Source organism: Stigmatopora argus, chromosome 14 (genome assembly GCF_051989625.1).
Source record: "Stigmatopora argus isolate UIUO_Sarg chromosome 14, RoL_Sarg_1.0, whole genome shotgun sequence".
NCBI classification, from domain to species: domain Eukaryota; kingdom Metazoa; phylum Chordata; class Actinopteri; order Syngnathiformes; family Syngnathidae; genus Stigmatopora; species Stigmatopora argus.
In genome coordinates, this window is record NC_135400.1 from 6,345,260 (window position 1) to 6,367,696 (window position 22,437).

The window sequence follows — 22,437 nt, forward strand, 5'->3', positions numbered from 1 at the left end:
ATGGAATATAAACTGCATTTTGAGCTACTTTATTGTTATTTCCAATTAAAATATTCCAGTTTATCAAGAAAGGAAAAATGGATAATTTGGGGATCAACTACATGCAGGTAAATGCAGCTGAACACAAAACATTAAAAGACAACAATAAGATCAATGGTCTTTAATGAAGTGTTGGAGCTGCAAGCCCAGATTCGAGCGTTGTTGCCACAGCAACAGGCCATACTCATACTCGAATCTAGTCATGGGTTTGAGTAAGGCAGGCTCCATCCTCCTTTTGTACTGTCCATTTCTATCACCCCTTAACCTTGCTAACACAATTTACTACTACCATTCTTAGATCCTTCCACACATTTGCATACTCTCCTTATATTAGGACCTTGCATTACTCCAATACAGCTGTCATCAATGGTAATTCCACCAACTGCCCAAGTAAAACCCTTTTAGTGCTACTGGTAACCAGAAATTAACCAAAAAAATGGTTCTGTTGCCTTTTTAAAAGACAACAGGAAGACATTTAATGGGTTCTAATTTCTGTCTTTCACATTGGATCTTTGGTGTAGCTAAAAAGTTGGTGACAACATACTTTTAATTACCTTTTTTTGCGTGACAATGGAACTAATGAAGTAACAAACGCCTCTTGGATCTTATTGTATATACAACACGCAAATCAGACTTTCAAATGTAGATTCCATTAATCCTTTACTAAATGTTACAGTAGCAAAGGACGCTAATTTGGTGCTTCAAATTTTCTGAATAATTAAAATGCTCACGTCCATTTTATCTGCCAAAGCTGGTTAATAGACCTCGACCCCAGAGGCAGAGCTTTTGTGTTGCTGTATTATCGGTCTGTTTGTGTGTCTACTCATTTACGTTGTGGTCTTAAGGAATGAGCATCTTTTTATGCTTGTGTCTCTGTATGAAGTTTTTCAATCTTGTTTAGCTGTCCATTTGCAGTGTAAAGAACAACATTCTCCTACCACATCTACCTAGGGAAATGAGGAAAATTAACTAGGTTTGAATCCAGTTATGCAAACCAGCTCTGTGCCCACAGAACCCAAATGAACCACTATTCTATTACTTTGAAGAGATTTACAGAGAGTAGAAGCAAGAGACCTCATTAAAATAACTTTTTTTTAACAGAAGAGGAGCCATGTCTAGACAATTTAATACTTGTTGCAATTAGTGCATTAAAACAATGGTTTCGACCATGCAGTCTTTGAAATGTTCTATTGTTTGTGATTAGTCTAACATCTTTGCCACAGTCAGTGGAAACTCTTTCATAAATGTTTTAAAAACAATGTAAGTCATCTCCTTGTTACTACTTTGGGAATATCTTCTTAGTCATCGGTCAGATGTCAGTCTGATTATTGTCTTAATACATTTAAATACATATATATTTGATCAGAGATTTTGCATGTGTGCGGTTGTGGTATGTAATAATATAGTACCTTAATACACCTGCTCTTACAAATGTTAAAATTTAAAAAGATCATTTTATATAGTGCCCTACGACTGACTGGCGGCCATTCTAAGGTGTAGTCTGCCTTTTGCCCAAAGACAGTTGGGTTAGGCTCCAGCAACCCCCGCAACCATTTCGAGCATGGGCGGAATGGAAGATGAATGAATGAATTAATAATTTGATATAATCTAGACAGAGGGTGTCAGACTCGGGTTGGTTCGCGGGCCGCTTTAACGTCAACTCGATTTCATGTGGGCCGGACCATTTTAGATATAATATTTAGTTTTTTTTTTATATAAATGGATTATATGAACTGGATTAAAGGCCCTGGATATTCAGCCAAATTTGCATGTTTTGGGATGTGGTAGGAAACCAGAGTACCTGGATAAAACCCACACAAGCCCATGGAAAACACGGTAACTCCACACAGTGATCTTGCGACAATAGTCTAAGTAAGGGGTGCCCAACTCCGGTCCTCGATTTGCAAGATGATTTACCTCTGAAAGCCCCTTTGTCGTGTCATATATTAGAGCAGGGGTGTCAGACTCAGGTTGGTTCGCGAGCCGCGTTAACGTCAACTCGGTTTCATGTGGGCCGGACCATTTTAGATATAATATTTAGATTTTTTTTTTATAAATTGATTAAAAGAACTGGATTAAAAGCCCTGAATATTCAGTTATTTATAGATCTAAGACAATGTTTATTTTAGCTTTTTTTAAATATATTTTTAGATTTTACAAAATGATTTTTGAACTAAAAACAGAAAAAATGGATTAAAAAATTACAATTATTGATTTAAAAGGGGGAAAATCATGAAATTTAATATAAAACTATACTCTTCATTTTAATTTGATCCTAAAACAGAAAGTCGGCACTCATGATTTACTTTCCCGGGCCACACAAAATGATGCGGCGGGCCAGATTTGGCCGCCACTTTGACACAAGTGATCTAGACTGAGATGCACAAAAGCAATTAATTAATTCATTCATTTTCCATACTGTGTATTCTCACTTGAGTCGCAGGGGGTGCTGGACCATATCCCAGCTAACTACGGGCACCAGGTGGGGGACACCCTGTATTGAGACAAGAGACAGATAACCATTCGCTCTCACACTCATACCTAGGGGCAATTTTCAGTGTTCAATCAGTCTACCATGCATGTTTTTGGGATTTGTGTGGAAATCGAAGAACTTGAAAAAACCCTGGGGAGAACACGTAATCTCCGCACAGGAAGGCACGGACCTGGTATCGAATCCAAAATCTCAGAACTGTGGTACCGATGCGCTAACCACTTCCCCACCGGGTTGCCAAAAGCCAATTCAGCTTTTTAGATCTTATTGTGATAAAATAGTTCACTATTATTAATTCCAAAATTATTCATGCCTCATGAGACCCCCCTTTAATATTGCAAATTGAGAATGTTGAATAGATTCTAGATCCTTATAAGCACAAAAACTATTAGATTTGTGATATTAATGTATTGTATACAAGAATTTAGGGTTTATCAGAATGTGGAGGAGACATCATTCCCCCCCCCTGAAAAACAAACCTTTTGGCATTAAACCCAAACTAAACAAGACATTTTAAACTGTTAACCACATTACATGTATCAAAACTCATTTTATTCATAATGTTCAAACCAATCAGCAGTCTAGTAATATATTCAAAGTCTTATTTGAAGCATTCTTCTTTTTATTTAAAATGACTAAGAAATATTATAGTGCACAAATGTCTTTGTGTGTCAGAATTCAGCCAATAGGCCTGGTGGAGCGGATCCAGGGCATTGCCCAGAACATGTCAGACATGGCTGGCAGGGTGGAGCAGATTCTACAGCGCAGTACTGGAAGTAAAAGAGGTAAGGTGATTGAAGTCTGAGTAATCACATGGACATGCAAGCATAAAGGCCTGTCATGCACTCGCACACTTTGTGAATGTTACATACAGCTGTAGTTACATCCTTCCGACCAATCTTACCTGTCCATTTCAAATCCTCGCAATTTGCAAAGCACATTCCTCTCTGCCCACACAAACCGAACTGTCATGTCTGAATGTTCTTGAATGCCCGATTTCTGAGTAACTTGCACTTGCAGGATAAGCTCACGGGGCATGACAGCCATTAATCACGACACATCGCCCATTCCAAAAGCTAACCTTTCATTTATGTCGTAACTGGAATCACTCCGGTGATCCACACAACACAGTGTTACTACTCTGAAGCAGGATATTTAAATTGTGATGATGCATGCCCTTGAAGCTAATAACGTGTGGCTCTTTCAGCATTTTCATTAGCTGTCACTTTCAATATCTGCATCGTATACAAAGCAGAATCTGCTTTTAATTCACACTGCTCTTTGTGACAACAATCAAACATGCTGTCTCATTAATGTGTCATAATGTCTGCTATAATTTAAATGAGCTTGATTCTAACGCAGTGCTACAGAAAGTTTCTTTTTAAGTTGTGCTGATGTCGTGCTAATAAGTCCTTGTGACAGGGGGAGAAGCTGCAACTTCTCCCCTAATTGGGCTCACTTGTGCCTGGCCATCGAGGATAGATGGAGAGGAAGGAAGGTGCAGAAAGATAAAGAAAGAATGAATTAAGTCAGCAGGGAGCGAAAAAAGGACAATGCAAAGGCAGTTAAGGGCTGACATGGTCATTAAGCAAATGAGCCATGTAGGGTGATAATTCATAATCTTGGTAACTACAGTATTTTGTATGTATGTATATTTATATTATATTTAACATTTTTGGTAGGGCATTTTTTTTTTATTACAAACCTACCAAGAATAGTAAAATGGAGAGCAACAGGTTAAATAGGCATCGAATAACATAACATTTTTTTCAGATAATTATAGCTCCAAAAAAACAAATCACAGGCTTTTGGTAATGTTTCTTTGTTGAAAAGGAGTATTAATATATGAGGTACAATTATGCAGAATTGGGCTTTTACAAAAGCCGGAACAAGCATATGTCTGGTTTTATATTAGTTTGCACAAGTCAAAACTGTCACCATAATAACAGTTTCACCTACATGATTTACTCATTCACTTTCTGTTTCGCTTATCCATCTAAGGGTTATGGGGATGCCGGAGCCTATCCCAGTTAACTATGAGCAGTAGCCAGGGAACACCCTGAATTGGTTACCAGCCAATTGCAGGGCACAAGAAGACCAACAACCATGCACAAATATACTTCTAACTAGCGACAACTTTGACTGATAACTCGGCCCACAATGCATATTTATATCCATTGTCTAACACGTCTGATTTTGTTAGTGGGGACATCTAAACCGAAAGAGCAGTCTACAGCTCCATTCAGTGTTCCTTGTCAGATCGCACAAGCAGAACTCAAATGCATTGCACTTGTCAGTAAAAGTTCTGTGATAACTACTGCTCATGAGAGCTGGAAATAGAAAAAAAACAGCCAGTAGGAGAACGAGACGTTGCTTAAAAGAAAAAGAAAACATGACAACAAATGTTTGACTGGCATGACTAATAGGTCTCTCTACTTGGAATGTAAATGTTCCTTATTTTACTGTGCCTTTGAAACTACTTCTGTAGAATATTCTTTGTCTCTTCTCACTTTCCGTTTTTGTTGTTATTGTATCGTGTGTGTTTACAAGCGCTGATAGCCCCCCACTTTTCTTGTTTTCAGTTAGGCAAGGACCATTCGGACAGTGTGACATTCCTAAAGACCCTCATTATCCTGACTGCCCTGGCAAGATGGATGTAAGTCTGCTTTAAGTGTGGATTCTCTAACTATTTCACACAGAAAAACACATTTTGTCCTGTCTGTCTCAGTGCTGCCAGAAATTCATATAATACAAACTGAGAGGAACACTTTTTTGGTGTTTGGGGTTGTCAAAATCAGCACATTTCAAGTGGTAAAATGTACCATACTGTCTATCCAGTGGATTGGGCTACATGTTGCAGCTGCTATTATCCATGTGTTGTACTTCAGAGGAATACTGTATAGCATAGAGTCGAACCTTTCGAGAATAATGGACTTCATGTGAAATATGGTTGCACACAGTAATTAAGTATGCAAATAATGTTTTTGTTAAACCTTTGATGATGGAGAAGATAATATTTCGATTGGAAACACTCATGAGCAGAGCGTTTGTGGGGTCAACGTGAAAACAATTCGGCACATAATTGCTGATCCATTCAAAACAGATGCGAAGTAGCCAAGAAAATATAGGCACACACTTTTTATCTTTATATTTTATGTACCCTTTCCATCTTTTTGCTTACCTCTCTATCCTGAAATACTATCGTGGCCCTCAAGAGGTTGTGATGAGTTTCTTGGACTACCTTTCTTGGGGGCTGGACACATGGGAGGTGATGCACGTTTGAGAAATGTGAAAGTCATTGAGCGCTACCTCAAAACACGGGGTATGATGCAGTTGCACTGCAAATAACAAGGACAGGCATCGCGCCTTGCCTGTGTATCATCCTTTGTCGCTGATTGTATATGAATTTGGAGGGAACTTTAGCATTTTTGTTGTCTTCTCTAATCTAAACTATGCAGAGGTAAAAGACATTGTGGGAGTTTTCAGGTTAAAATTAACCTTGCTTTTGTAAAAAAAAATCTTGCTTTAAAGAAAAAAGGAACGACCCTGCATCGACCTCATCTTGAAAACTCAAATGGTCAATGAAGAATACCCGCCAAATGTGTTGGTCGCAGACCACAATAACGATGCTCCATGTTGATAACAGGGTTAATCAGTGTCAGGCTATTGAAATATTGAAATACTTGTCTTTGGAAGCATCGTTTAATATTTGTAAGCAAAGCATTTCCTGTGGCGGTACCACGAGGGCTCACATTGATTAAAAACAAACAAACAAACAAACAAACATAAAAATGAGTACAAAATATAATAATTAGATTGGTATTTGCAAAACAGCATTGTGAGATTCTTAATTATATGCGAGCTATGTCTCCTCCTATTTGTCGAGCCCATCAGGCTGGAATGACATTGCATCTCCAAGTTTTTGACTAATTGCCCTTATCAGATTTTTTTGGATTTATATCAGTTATGCGTTTGCAGTGTCGATACACAAATGAACTTGAAGCATCATATATCATAAATATCGTGACCGGACGTTTGGTCGCTGGACCTTTGGTCGCCGGACGTTTGGTCGCGGACGATTGGTCGCCCGGACCCAAAAGTCCAGCGACAAAACAAGGTAAAACAACACGGTCTACGCATCAATCAAAGCCAACAATGGCCCTGAGCAGTTTCACTGAGCGGACGTGTGAGTCTATAAGAGTTTGTATGTACATGAGTTGTCCCCTTAGGAAGGGACGTCAGTCAGGGTCTTTTAACAAGTTCTCCAACAAAACACAATAAAAGTACGGGAAATTTGGAGCTTTTCTTTAGCCTAATAATTAATAGGGCATTAAGTATGACTAAATAATAATTCGCAGTTTGTATTTAGGGAATTTGAGCAACGATTTAAATGGTAATTATCACTTACCTTCCGGGCGACCAAAAGATCGGCGACCAAAAGATCGGCGACCAAAAGTCCGGCGACCAAAAGTCCGGCGACCAAAAGTCCGGCGACCAAACGGCCGAGTACCCATAATTATGCATCAACAATAGGTAAAAAAAAAATTACTGACGCAGACCTCTAATATGTATATTATTAGAATAGCACATTTATAACATATTTAACTATCTATGATCTTGCTGAACTCTACTTTAAGTACAGTATTGCAGTTGTATTTTCCTTCCTGGCAGCATTTCTGGGATTTTTTTCCATTGAGAGTTCTTTGCACATACACTTGATGGCACATTGTGCCATTTGAAACATTGAAATTGTGTCACTTGAACAATGCCTCTTATAAACAACAGCAACAACAAAGCCATTGGAAATTTGCATACAGTGTGCTTTTCTTCACATCTCCAAGCTTGTGACAATTTTTAATCAAAACTACAGTTCCAGTCATTTTGCTAATACTAATGCATTTTCAATGCTTTCGTTTGAATATTACAGTGGATGCGTGCCCGCTGGAACTCGGACCCATGCTACGCCTTTTATGGAGTAGACGGATCAGACTGCTCCTTTCTCATCTACCTAAGTGAGGTGGAGTGGTTCTGCCCACCACTCACCTGGAGGAACCAGACTGCTACACCTACCTTGAAGACACCACCTAGGAGACAAGTATGGAACACAGTACAGCTGTTGGACGTAACGGGATAAAATGTATTACCCCTGCAAAGACCTTTGTCTTGGGAAGAATAAGCAATTGGGTACAGAGCTGACAGTGTTAGAGCTGTCGGGAGTATATATTTCAAAATGACAAGCAATATTAAATAGAGCAGAATACTAAACATCGAGCTGCTCTACTCCCTTTAAACATTTTGTTCCATGCTTCTTTCTTCAGCATAATTTTAAATGACTGAGGTCAAGATGATCATTTATCACTTTTTAAATCAAGCCTTAGGTTTATGATTTATTTAAGATCGATAACCCCCTAACAGACGGAATATGCGAAAGATAACAAACGGTGGCGGTGTCATTGTGCGCTGGGATTGGCTGGCAATCAATTCCGGGTCTCCTCTGCCCGCTGCCAAATGGTTGGCTGGGATAGGCTCCAGCACCCTTTTGAGGATAAGCGATATGGAAATGAATGAATTCATGAACAAACCTTCGTTGAGGATTAGCAGGGTCTTTACCCTCTTGTTTGATTTAATAGTAATCCTTGCCAGTTCCAAATGATGCAGTTTATGTAAAATTATAGAAAAGGTCCAGATGCCTGCTTCGCCTCTCCTCTCTTATGAAGGTTTGTCCCAAGAGATTTTGTGTCATCTCCACAATGAAATTTGAGGTGCAGGCAGTCTCTCTTCATTCCTTTTGCACATTGCTGCATTTGTAGGCTGGAGCCACTAAAATTTCTACTGCGAACTCTGCATATGGATTACTTATTCAATATTCTTTTCGTGCGCATTCTTCAGGTGTCATTGATGGTGATAGACATCCAATATATTCGAACTGGGAGAGGGGCTAATAAACTAATGAAAAAACGTATTTAAATTCACAGCAGAATAGTGAAAAGAATCCCATAATTGGAAGTCTATTCCGTCTGTCAGTAGCATTGAAAGAGTTATGTTTTTTTCCATCCAAGTAAGAACAAATTCTCAATAGCAATTCTGACAACAAGAAAGCAGAGTAGAACAAAGCAAGAATAATTTGCTGTTACGTGCGTCTCTTCAGAGTAATATTCAATCTTTATATAGAGCAAGGCGGCTCTTGGATTGAGGGTTCGACTAATTCAGGGGTTGCCTGCCTGATGCTATAATTGGCTGGCATAGGCTCCAGCACCCCCTGTGACCTTTGTAAGGATAAGTGGTACGAAAAGAATGAATACAGAGCATTCCATACTGATAAATTACAGGAATGACATTTATGTATGATTCACTATATCATCACCTTCTTAAAACAATCGCCCAAGTTGTTTTTTCAGATTTTTCAGGAAACACAAAAAACATAACCATTTGTTGGAAATAAAATATGCAAATTTTTAATCAAAACAGTAGAATGACACAATCTGTTGAACTGAAGTTGTAAGCAATTTTACCACAGGTGGCCAAAATCATAAGCGGGTGATTTAGATACACACACACAAAGTTTTCTAAAAAGAAAAGACTATTTTAAGAGGGCGACAATATTCCACGTTTTAACTTTTTTTCCTAATAAAAACTGTTACACGTGGTATCAAAAATAATGCGCTCTTAAATCAATAAGATTCTTTAAATTAATTATCTATGGCCAACAGCATATTTTTTTTTAGCTGTATTATGTTTTCATTATCAAGGGGCATACAATTTTCTGCTGCTCCAAAATGGCTCTAATTGCTTTTTAATTGGTAGACACATCGAGTTTCATGGAAATCTGTAGTTGTTTGCCAATTCCTTTTAGGCAAAAAAAAAAATAATAATTCTGATACAAAAGAATTTTTGAGCATGTGTCCTGAATGCGAGTAAAATTTTGCTGACACATACATACAATATGCTAGACCTTGCCACTATTCCACTGAGGAAGTGGAGTGTACCATATATAGTTGGAATGACTATTTATAGGGTTGAGCCAGTCATACATCATACATTCTGTTAGAGAGGGAAAAACTGTGACCCATGGGTAGTAGCGAAAAAACACAAGTCTCTTTCTGTGCCTCTTGTAATATCCTATTGTCCTGAATCAATCAGGCCAAATGACAATTGCCATATCGTAGCAATATGATGTACGATTGGGTAAAAAAAGTAATACAAATGTGTGCAAAAAGAACCAAAAAAGTGTCAATACTAACAAAGACCCATGGCCTTCAGGCTTCTTTCCGGTTTGACACAGGTGCTTTGTTGGCGCAATTGGGCACTGGAAAGGAGTCTCTTATCTTCATGAAAAGACGGATACGTAGGCTGGCAGCACAGTGGGCCTCTGCTGCTCGCCGACTAGAGGACAAACTGCGCAGTCACTGGAGGGACGAGAAGCAGGTGAGCATTTTCACAAATGAATATGCAAGTGACGTCATTTGGTTTCAGATCAGTTTCTTAATACTGTCTTAGCACACAGTGAGAAAGTTCTTGATTACTTGAGTACAACAAAATTAGAGGCCACCCAATGGTGTAGTGGTTCACTTGCTTGGCTTTGGTGCGGCAAGTGGTTGCCGGTCTCTCTCTAGGGTGTAGTCTGCCTTTCGCCCGATTTCAACTGAGATTGACTCCAGCAACCCCTACAACCAGTATGGTTGATGAATGAAAAAAAGCATTGAGTTCCAGAAATAACTTTAACTTCTTACATTTGGAGTTCCACTGCAGTTCTGAAATTGGCGCATACATTTTTTTGATGGCTGTCTAAAATGACAAATGTTTCAAAGACCAGAGAAACACACACTTCTTTGTAATTGTTTTTCAAGAGTATGTTTAGTGTGAATGGGCCACACATACGGGAGGGTTTTGAAATCTAGCAGCATAGTGGATTTTGAGTCTTGGCTCTGACCTTTCTGCAAGGTTTTATTTGTTGTTTTGTTTTGTCACTGTAATGGGTTTTATATGTTTAGTGCTGTTTTCTCCGACGCCTGGTATGAATGTCACCAGTTATATAGATGTATGCACCCTGTGCTGGATTGGTAAGCAAGTCCAAATTTGGGAACGATAGTGACGAGCTCCCCAGAATCCTTAGTAAGGAGTAGAACATTAATACAGATAGACATGTGCAACAGAAAAGTAAGAGCCATTGGAAAACTTCTCTGTGAACATAAAAACAGAAAACAGATCAAAAGTGCAAGTCTGCACAGAGAGGAAAACAAAACAATCAATGACGATCGACAGACAAGATACAACCTGCCTGGCATGCTTATGCAGGCTTTTTACTTAGGATTGTTTTGGAAACATTGTTTTGAAACAGATAGATAAAAACGCTGTTGTTGTAATTCCCCTTTGCTTCTATCGAACGTGTTTTTCAGGTTTTACCATTATTGCCACAAGCAATTTAAATATTTCTATCCAATTGTTTACATGTTTATGCACTCTCCTAAATGTTTCCAATGATAAGAAGGAGCTGACTACTCAAAGTTACTGCATGTTAACTTAATATTTTATCATGAAAGTGAGAAAATTTAATTTTCTTTCAATGCTCTATGTGAGAGACCACAGATTGGTACTCGGCCGTTTGGTCGCCGGATTTTTGGTTGCTGGACGTTTGGTCGCCCGGAAGGTTATTGATAACTACCATTTAAAATTGTTGCTCAAATTCCCTATTTCGCGTACTTTTATTGTGTTTTGTTGGAGAACTTGTTAAGACCCTGACTGACGTCCCTTCCTAAGGGGACAACTCATGTACATACAAACTCTTATACACTCACGTCCGCTCAGTGAAACTGCTCAGGGCCATTGTTGGTTTTGATTGATGCATAGACCGTGTTGTTTTACCCTGTTTTGTCGCCGGACTTTTGGTCGCCGGACTTTTGGTCGCCGGACTTTTGGTCGCCGGACTTTTGGTCGCCGGTTGTTTGGGTCCGGGCGACCAAACGTCCGGCGACCAAACGTCCGGCGACCAAACGTCCGCGACCAAAAGTCCGGCGACCAAATGTCCGGTCACGCTACAGATTATCCAGTTATGCTGCATTGTGTTCATGAGCAGCTAAAATAAACAAATGATTGTCTAGAAAAGGCATTTAAATTCTGAATTGTCTTACCTTAATCCCGATGTAGGGCCACCGCAAAATTACCAGTCATTTTCTGTATTTGGGGATTGGAAAAACAAGCTTATTGTTTCTGTATACTGACTCATTCCCATTTGATTTTAATAAATCTGGCTGTTATGATTTGAAAGTCTTTTTGCACTTTGGGGAAGGAATAGGAGATGAGTGTAACATTTTGAAGTACTCAGGCAAAATCACTCGCTGAAGTCATTAAGTGAAGAAATGTATTTCATTCAATTATTCATTTATTCATCATTCTTACCGTGCATCCTTGCAAGTGTTGCTGGAGCCTATTCTAGCTGACTTTGGGTGAAAAGCAGACTACACCCTAGATTGGTCGCCAGTCAGCTGTCGGGCACACAGAGAGACAGACAACCATTCGCACTCATTCATAGCAAGTTGCTCGCACCGAAGTTAGGTGAGTGAACCAGTACACCATCAGGCGACTGGAAAGTATTTCATTTTTAAAATAGGTAACAAGGGAATATACATATAATATTCCAAACAATCATTTAACCCAATCCCAGAGCACTACATTTTGAAAAGTTAATTTTCAAATAATTTATATGATATATTAATATATACTAAAATACTGGTTAGTGTTCCAAATTGTTTGTGCGGTAGACCAAATATTAAATGTTGCCAATTTCGGCTCTATCATTTTCAGAAGACACACAGCCCCACATATTCCACATATTAAATATCCCATTGCTATTTTCGCCGCGGTAGGATGTCTGAGAATCCTCTGAAGCATGATATGAAAACATCAGTTCCTTCTTTACGGAGGAGCACATTTATTCTAGACATAAAAATCGTAGCAGTCTGGCAACAACTTGAAATATGAATTTCACAGAATCTCAACCACGCAACATGCAGTAAGAAAAACTTGAGTGTGCTTCATTTTCCTTTCTCGGGCTCACCCTTGTCCATTTCTATGAATACAGATTCTTGTCCATGTGGGATTTCTGACAGAGGAGTCCGGTGATGTGTTCAGCCCTAAGGTGCTGAAAGGGGGTCCTCTGGGTGAGATGGTGCAGTGGGCCGACATCCTCACAACTTTCTATGTTCTTGGTCACAACCTCAAGATATCTGTCTCTGTCAAGGAGCTGCATGGGTAAGAACTGGTTTTCCGCTCTTATTTGTTAAACTAAGAAATATTTAGTCATTTTTTTATCCATGTCAATTTTTCTCACGAGTTACAAGGGCACCCTGAAGCATTAATTAACACCACTCAAATGAATAGATATAGCCAGAATCTAAAGGAGCTACTAAGGTAGGAAACATTGGGATAACAATTATAGGAACTTTCAATAATTTGTCTCAACCTAGGTGGCAATGCCTGCTTTCACTTGTTGGATAAAACTACAAGATAAGTCTGCGCTTTGCTTTTTTTGTTTTTTTTTAAAGGCGTGATGATGAGAAATTTTGCTCACAATCTCGCTCATCCTTCCTAACTTATTTGATGAGGTTTTTGGTGCCAAATTGTCCCACCAAAGATAGGAATGTAAAATTACCATATTTTCCAGACTACTAATTTGCACTTTTTAAAAATAGTTTGGCTAGGCCTGCGTCTAATAATCAAGTGCTCAGTATATACATTTTTTTTTTCTCTCTCAGACAACCTAGAGCCTGTAAAGTTAAGCCTGTTGTTCTCCATTTTACTATTGTTAGTTTCTGATCACATAAAAAAAATGCCCTCCCAAAAATGCGACTTATACTCCAGTGCGACTTAGATATATATTTTTCTCTTCATTGTGTATTTTTGGCTGTTGCAACTTTTACTCAGTTGCAACTTATCGTCCGAAAAATCTGGTATATTTTTCATTAAGTAAAATTTGTGCGACACGCAATTCTGAACAGGATTGGTGTTTCTGATAGAAGCAGTGACATGAGAGATAACTTGTTTGCTCACACCGATTTGGTTACCATGGCAATGGCATATGCTGCTTTCTTCAAGTCACTACCTGCTAAAAAATGTTTGCCCTTCTATATTTAAAACAGCGGCCTAGCAGCCGAGTGGTTAGAGTGTCGAGGGTTTGAGCCCAGGTCAGTCCTCACTCCCAAAAATATGCAGATTTAGGCTGGTTGAACACTCTAAATTGCACCTAGGGATGAGTCTGAGCATGAATGGTTGTCAGTTTCCTTGCGTCGTCCTGCGATTGGCTGACCACCGATTCAGGGTGTCCCCCGCCTGGTCCCCGTAGTTAGCTGGGATAGGCTCCAGCACCCCCGCGACCCTCGTACGGATAAGCAGTTCAGAAAATGAATGACTGAATATATTTAAAACATTTTATGACCGTATGCATCGCTAAATCTATCCAACAAAATGTCTACTGACTGAATGTTCTCCAACATCGTTTTGTACACTTTTTTTCCTCGTGTATACACTAATTGCGTTCTAGATGCACGCCATGCCAGTGTTCATCATTTCTACTTCTTGCAAAGAGCATTTTTGCCCGAGGGCTTGACAGCTTCACTGCAGTTTATGCACCTCCTCCTAGCTGCAACTCACTCCAAAGTGATAACAGGCTTGTTGCCTGTCATGGGTCCCACACACACTAACACATATGCAGAGCAGCTATTTCAAGCAGACAGGCATTTCGCTGGCTAGATCTAAAAGTCAAAGATATAATCAATTGTCGCATTTGCAGGGTGCAATACGAATAGCTCAGGCAACTGACAGGTCCGTGAACTTTGAGAATTTTTCCACCTTTGGGAAAACGCCTGTGTGCAATATTTGATTTTCTGTGGGCAGTGGGAAGTCGGTGCAGACAGGCTGATGATAATGTCTGCTTGTTAGTGAGCAGGGTTTCTGCTGTTGTAGAGAAGACGAAATGGCATTAATGACTTAGGGCTGCCCTTTGAGCTTAAATATCAGGCGGAGAGGAAAAGGTGCTTTGATAAGGGCAGAGTCAAGAGAGGCACAAGGTGGGAAATATGCCGCAGTGGGCATCTTACGGGTGGCCAAGTCATTATTTAGCTCTCTAATTGCTGTCAGGATGTATTGAATCACGGAAGTGTAAAGTCCATTGGGAAGACGATCATGGCACTTTAGAGAATTGCACACGGTCTCACGTGGACCCAAATGCTTCATTTACTACTTGTACCAAATCTTAATTTTGACCTCCAAATGAAGCTTTCTGCTTTGTAAAATGGACTTTGACCTTCCTATCCGATCATGTCGACCTTTACTAAACATGAGATAAAAACCTGCGTGCACAAATGACCAAAACAATAACAGTACAGAAACTCAGTGACATCAGCCAGCTACGGCATAGAAGTAAACATGCTGTTGCTATTTATCTATCTAGAAACTGACAGGCATTCTTTGTAGTTATTTTTTACAGCATGTGTTTTGGCAAAAAATATTCCGTCTATATTTACACTCTGCAGTTACGTTGTCAGATTTAAATAAATGGTGTTTGTCTGGGTGTACCGTATTAGTTTGTTATCTCTATGTTCATTAAGGATGAGTAACAAAAAGCCATTGTCATTATGATTCTGGGTTGTGGGTATTTCTGTTGACACCCTTTGACTCTATAAGTGAAACTAAATTATTGATTCATTAGATGATTAATTATTCATCGTTTTTTGTTTTGACTCACTCTTATCGAAGTTATTATTTCACCCTGAAAAATGTCGGCTGTGACAGAATTCAATAAAAACAGCAAAGCTAAATTATCGTGCCTGACCGCACATGACATGAAACATTCGAATTGTGCTGCTTGAATCACGCAGCCAGAAAGGAATTGCCCAAGAAACATATGCTGTGGTCGGGGTTGTTAAATTATAACTGCTAATGTCCAGTTTTGGTGCATCAGCAGATGTTGCTTTGAAAAGACAAATTTGATTGCTTGTTAGTAAATACAAATTTATAGATGCAAATACCGTAGCATTCCTCTGGCGCTATTGTACTCTATTCATCAGGGAAGTAAATGTTCTTCATGAAGGAAAATATAATTAGGGGTGGAAATTAGAGCCAACTTGATTGAGAAAGCTCTAAGTTTGTTCTTTAGGTTGCAGCTGCACTGTCAGTATGCAGCACATCCCACTTGGAGTCATGGCATTTCTAAATCGCACAGCAATTGGCAGCATTTTAAAAAAATCACATGAATATTACTTCGTAATATGTGATAATGTCTCGCAAATCCTTATTTTTACTCGCCCACCTGCTATTAAATTGACTTACCGTTATGTGGGTTGTGCTCCCACAGATTCCCTCAGGCTCCATTCTATTTACATCTCATACACTTACCTCTCAATATTTGTGCTTTGGGAAGAGGATCACGATAGTATGAACATAAATGGTTAGATTACTCAGTTTATTCCCCCCAGAATCTGAGAAGATCGGGTGTTTTTCGGGGTTAATTGAGAACGATTACATGTACAGTGGTACCTCAAGATACGATCTTAATTCGTTCCGGGACTGAGCTCGTATGTCGATATTCTCGTAACTCGAACGAACGTTTCGCATTGAATGAACTAAAAAAACTAATAATTCGTTCCAACCTTCTGAAAAAACACCAAAAACAGGATATTAGATTGGATTTTTTTTATTTGTTCTAATTCGCCATCTATTAACAAAGTAACACATAACTAGTGGTTTAATATTACTAAAATGTGTTTAATAGTACTAAAATTATACGGATTTCGAAGGGGGGAGAGAGAGAGACGGGCAGAGAGGGGGAGAGGGGGAGCGGGGGCTTTTTCACGGCAATGCTGTCGTAACATAACATAAACAAATTTAAATGAACTTGGATTACGATGCAGACACACTCAGAAATCAGTTTAATCTAACCTTACACTAAACGTAATTCTAATTTTGTATTAAAGTTTGATACCTTTCTTCTCCCGGGTTGGCTCTATTTGCCCCGCCTCCACCCTGATTTTCACTATCGATGGGCTGTTTTCCTTCAAGATATTCCAAATATGATTCACACAAATGTCCTCAATAGGATAACGAATGACCACTTGCCAACAAGAAGTAATATATACTCCTTGTATTAGCGATCGCTCTGCCATTCGCGCTGAGTGACGGGGAAAAAAACACTGAAAAAAATGCAACGCTCCGCCCAGTGCTCGTAGATATCTGTTATACACGAAAGAGATGTGGCAAAAAAGACAGTGCGCTAAAATCATAAACAGCCTCATATCTTGACCACTCGTATCTCGAGATAATTATTTGCTCGAAATTTTACTCGTATCTCGAATTGTTCGTATGTCGGGGTGCTCGTATGTCGAGGTACCACCTGTATAATTCATTTCAACAAAGGCGTGGCTTCCAATACTCATGTTTTAGTGCCATTGACTGTGTCGGACATCCAGCATTTTTAATTATCAATCATTTTAATTTTGCCTAGTTCTGACTGGGCATTTTGATTAAAGGTTTTGATGTGAGAAGCGAAACATCACATTTTTCCCCGGCAGCAGCACTTCTTTTTTTGGCCTTAAAATTGAATTGCAGGTCTCTCAAAATTGATTGTTAAATGGTCAGCTGTAATCACCAGCATATTGATTAAACTATCTAACTTATGAATGCACTATGCTCTGAATGAAATTTGGACAGTCTTGACTCGTCTAAATAACTAATTGGATCTGGCCAAGCATTTAGGAATAGCTTTCAGTGTGCAGTTAATGAAAAGGAATTATGAATTTTGGTTGAATTAGCACATTAGTCTGACATGGAAAACTAAAAAGTAATTTCAGGACAATTCATGTTAGAGTTGACTTTCTTTCCAGAAAAAATAATCTGTTATTCACAAAGGTTGATTGCATTCTAAATCCAGGTACAATAAACAAAATAACTTAAGTACCATTCTTGTGTGAAGAAGTGTAACCTTATACAGTCAAACAGGTTTACCAGCTGTAACTATTTTCATAAATCCCACATTATACACTTCCTATTTGTTATCTTCAAATTTTATTGTTCTGTTTACATTTCGATTGAAAGCTGGAATTGTGCTTAAAGTGACTATAATAATTAGGCTATTGGATTGTAAAGCTTTGACTCTAACTTGATATAATAAAGCAAATACCTGAAATATACATTTTTAATATGTACCATCTATTTAAAACATCCACTCAGACAAGTTGATGATTGCTTTTGGTTAGCCTGTTTCCTTCTCATCTTTGAAATATGACTCAGACTGCAGGTTAAAAGAGTGACTAATGGCAAAGTAAAGTATGGCAACCAATCAGCGTGGGTGGTGATATGAATTTGCGAAGACAACGGAAGCATTTACAAAATGTAATACTTGTTAATCGTTTGAATCCAATTTGTATGATGACATTATGGTCAAATTAAATGAACTTTTGCAGACTACAATTCCTGGCTGTGTAATGATTTCCCTGCCTTCCGTGCAGGGGTGAATGTCTCCCTCCCTACTCTATGTTCCAGGTGATTGATTGGCAACCAGTCTGCAGTCTTTTGCCCAATGTCAGCAGGGACTGGCTCTCTGCAACCCTGAGGAGGATAAGGGGTCTAACAAGCAAATGGATGGATGATTGTGCATACCTTATTGCAGGAGTGTGCTATTTCTGCAAGCATTATGTTGGTGGTTGATTCACCATATAGTCATGCTGGAAGTGGCACAAACCCTTGCAAAAACACAGCAGTGAAAGTAACATAAATAAGGGAGGACGAAGGCACTTACTAGTAGCGGTGCTGACATTGTTGGCTGTTTGGTCAGTGTGGCAATGTTTGAAAAGGAGTGTGTGTGTGTTGGGTTAATTTTGCATGGAGGCAAAGATGACTCTCGCATTTTCATGACCTAAGAGCAAGAATGGCTAATTAAGCTGCAGCATTTCACTGTCAATGAGACGGGGCAGTGAGGAAGTAACTGTGTCTAGAGACATACAGGTATGAAGTAATGTTGTGTTTCAGGGATAGTCTGAAGACACAATGGTATCAGTGGTGATGCTTTCAGTTAGAGTCACTGTCACATCATTGCAGAGAAGGTACCACAGAATGTTCTAGTCTCTTCTTTTTTTACTTTCTCTCTCCTGCTGACACTGGCTTTACGTCATGCTATTATAAATTTTTTCTGTCTTGTAGCTTTACATGACAATGGAAGTACTACAACAATCTTTTCTATTCTTTGGGCTCCTTAAAGATATTGAGAATAGCCACTCTTCAAGTGTAATAATGACACAGTAACTACTAAATTTCAGTATTTTCATTCTGTCATTCATATGCATGGATAAAGGCACCAAAGTTAAAACGCGGCAAAACGACTTGCTCCCTTATCGAAAACGCCGTTTTGTTTTCATACACTCCTTACGTCGTCAAAAGTCGAAACCCACCAAAATAATTAACTTCCGATTCATGTAACATAAAAATAAGTAAGATAACAACTTGAATCTTGTAATATGAAGTATTTTTTTCATAATTTTATGACTTTGATCTCAAAATTAATTCTGTATTGGTTATCATCAGGAGGTGCCTGATAACATTCCCACCTGATCTGGAACTATTACATAAAATTACGTAATATAATATAAGTACTGTATCTGTAATATACTGACTTTAATTTCATATGACTTTTTTTCTCATAATATTAAGACTAATCTCGTACTATTATTAAATGTTACTTAATGTAATATGTAATGCTACATACGACTTCAATCTTATAATATGGATTTTTTTTAATCTCAGAATATTATGACTTTATTTTCCTTGTCTGATTATTTTATTTTTGTATGTTTGGCTTTTTGTTCAATGGACGTAGAGGGAAAATCCGGTAGATAGTTTGGTGCCCGCCGAAGTCACGTGAATGATGAAAAACATTTGATTGTCTGCTTTCTCAGAGATAAATCAACATTCACTGCTCAACATTAATTTGATCACATTGCCAAAATCACATCTCGCTGGTCATGCATTGCCGGTTCCCAGGCTGCCTGTCACCCTTCAATACGCGTTTACATTGACATGGAAACCCATTGGGGAATGAGATTATATCTTTGCTGTTGTGTAAAAAGTATGTGTCAGGCAAGCAAGTCCTTGCCTTGCAACCTTCTTATTGATTTACTTTAGTTTATTGCACCTACAAAGGATTGAAATTATTAATTATTCCACAAATATTGGCATTGTTCCTAGAAAAAAAATCTAATCAGACTGAAATAATCAATTTATAAGCAGTATGTTTCTGATGTATTTCCGAATATGTCTCCGAATTGTTCAATCTGTGACATTAGTTAACTAAGTGTAGAGTAATGAGACTAATTCTATGTTTATTTTACAGTTAATAATCAACACAATAATATAACTATATTATAATACGGTATTTAGTATTCTATATCACTATTAAATCATTCATTCTAAGGCATTTAGATATTTGTATTTGTGTCATGTCTAAAATCATCCTCTGCCAAATGACACAATATTTAAAAAATGATCCAAATGTATTCTTTTAAAGCATTTAATCAGTGAGACCCATATTATTGAAAACTAACTTGATTTCATTGTCAAACACATCATCTCTAAGTAATCAATTTCTTACGTAAATGAATGATGTGTTAATATACAGTGCAGCTCAAGGGGAAATGGAAATAGGAAGAAAATTTAAATGCGTTGCTGACTTTGCAATGCAGTTCCTCACTCTGGCTTCTTCCTAAAATGTAATACTGAGGATCTTTACCACCTTAAACGACAACATATTCTATGCCATCTGCAATATAACATTTCCAATAACTAATGTCATTCATTTTTATATGGTACTTAAGTCTTGGATTCAGGCTGTATACTCTGCTCATAATTATGTGGCGATAATGGATGTGCAGGCAATAGTTGGGAAGAATCAAAAGATAACAATAGCTCTTTACAACTCGAAAATGACACTGTCAATGGTGAAATCAATGGGAATGACACTAATGTTTGAGGTTTCAATCAAGATTACTTTGCTGTCGATGAGGTTCTATGTTACAGTTTCGGATTGTATTTTTTTAAATCATTTTTGTCACTGATTGCACTAAAGTTTAGTGACAACCAGCCAATCCATTCAAAGTTGGTGGGTTAGCAGTGGATGAACAAATATTCATTCGCTGAAACTCTCCGATATCACATGAATTGGACTCTGCTAGTGCTGAAGTCATTAAAATTTGAAAAGGTAGCACATTATGGACGTCTGTCTGCATCAACTTTTAAAACTCGTGTTTCGATATGGTTGACGGGGCTAGACGTTCAATTCATTTTGAATAACAAAGGGGCATTGGACATGAATTAAATCAGTAAAAATGAATTTGGAAGTCTAGGCACTAGACAAGCGGCCAATGAGTTAAATGTCGTGGGGAAATGGTTGAAAACATATTGGAATACTGAAATTATTTTCTTTTATATTATACCAAATAGGAATGTCCCCAAACTGATCGCATGATCATAAATCGGGCCCAATTTTGTCATTCTGCCGGGATCGGAATTGGGTAAAAAAGATCGTGCTTTTAAGATTTATTTATTTATTTACTTGATTTTCAATCTTTAATAAAAATCACAGTATTCTGGGTCACTACGTCTGTAATACTTGGTATGCCGCATACTTGGAGTACTGCATAAGAAAGGAAAAGCACAGGAAATTTTAGTGAGAAATTGGATTATATTTAGAAGCTAATGACAATAACCAACACATTGTGTAACTCACTAGGGATCACTTTAATACTAAAGAAGAATCATTTGTCATTTAATGGTTAAATGTCTTTTTCTGGTATTGGATCCGAGTCGGCAAAACATTTACCTTGAAAAAAAAAAATCTAATCAGATTCGAAGTAAAAAATAACAACAACAAAAAAACAGCAATGGGACATTTCTATTTTCACTGCAATTTCTCTTGGGGAAAATGTGTGCAATGTGTGTACACCTTCAAACTCTTCATTGCACTTTAATCCTTTTACTTTCCCTACCTACCAAATTTGCATATATCCAATTAAACCTTTCGGCAGCATCAGTGGATCTCTTAGGAGCAATGTCACGTAACACTTCACTCATGGTTCCTGTAATATTACATGAGCTTTTACATTCATCCAGTTCAGCTATGCAACATTAAATAACTTGGGCCATTGCTAAAGCCAATGGCTGAGATTATTATCTTTTCATATTGTAATGGAATATAGCTGAAGAAAAGTCCTCCAGTATACCCATAAAGTGATTTATCACAACTACTGCTATGCCCTGGCTTGAGGTCTGCTTACGGAAAGAACACTTTTGTAGGCATGGTTGCAGAACTCCATCTCTTTGAATGTTAAATGGCTATTAACTGACACAATCCTGCTAATTCACGAATTTAGTGTCAACAACCACCCACAGCAAATAATTACGTATACTGATTGTTCGATAGATGGCATAATGCACGTGTTGCACCCTGCATTTAATCTTGAAACAAATGGAGAAATAATCAGAACAGTGATCCGTTGTTGTTTCTTCAATCCAACTTTTACTGTTATATTTATCAACACAAAAACCCATAATATACAATTACACCCATATATTTATATATATATATATATATATATATATATATATATATATATATATATATATATATATATATATATATATATATATATATATATATATATATATATATATATATATATATATATATATATATATATATTAGCAACACGTTAGAACCCAAACCATAATGTACAATTACACCCGTTCAACATACGGTCATAACTTGTTATATCTTTTCTTTTTACAAGTCCTTCTCAACAATCCAACAGGGCAAACAATGAAATATCAATAACATAACTTCCTTGCTATGACCATCATAGACACTCAAC

General features: G+C 37.9%; 1 protein-coding gene across 1 annotated transcript in view; it reads left to right on the forward strand.

Moving 5' to 3' along the window:
* Positions 1 to 22,437, forward strand: part of mgat5b (alpha-1,6-mannosylglycoprotein 6-beta-N-acetylglucosaminyltransferase B) — a 68,781-nt gene that overhangs the window by 22,939 nt on the left and 23,405 nt on the right. Inside the window, exons 7-11 of the mRNA XM_077619511.1 lie at positions 3,206 to 3,315; positions 5,113 to 5,186; positions 7,458 to 7,625; positions 9,791 to 9,955; positions 12,609 to 12,778. Of these exons, the coding sequence (XP_077475637.1) occupies positions 3,206 to 3,315; positions 5,113 to 5,186; positions 7,458 to 7,625; positions 9,791 to 9,955; positions 12,609 to 12,778 (687 nt within the window). The remainder of the gene's footprint in view (positions 1 to 3,205; positions 3,316 to 5,112; positions 5,187 to 7,457; positions 7,626 to 9,790; positions 9,956 to 12,608; positions 12,779 to 22,437) is intronic.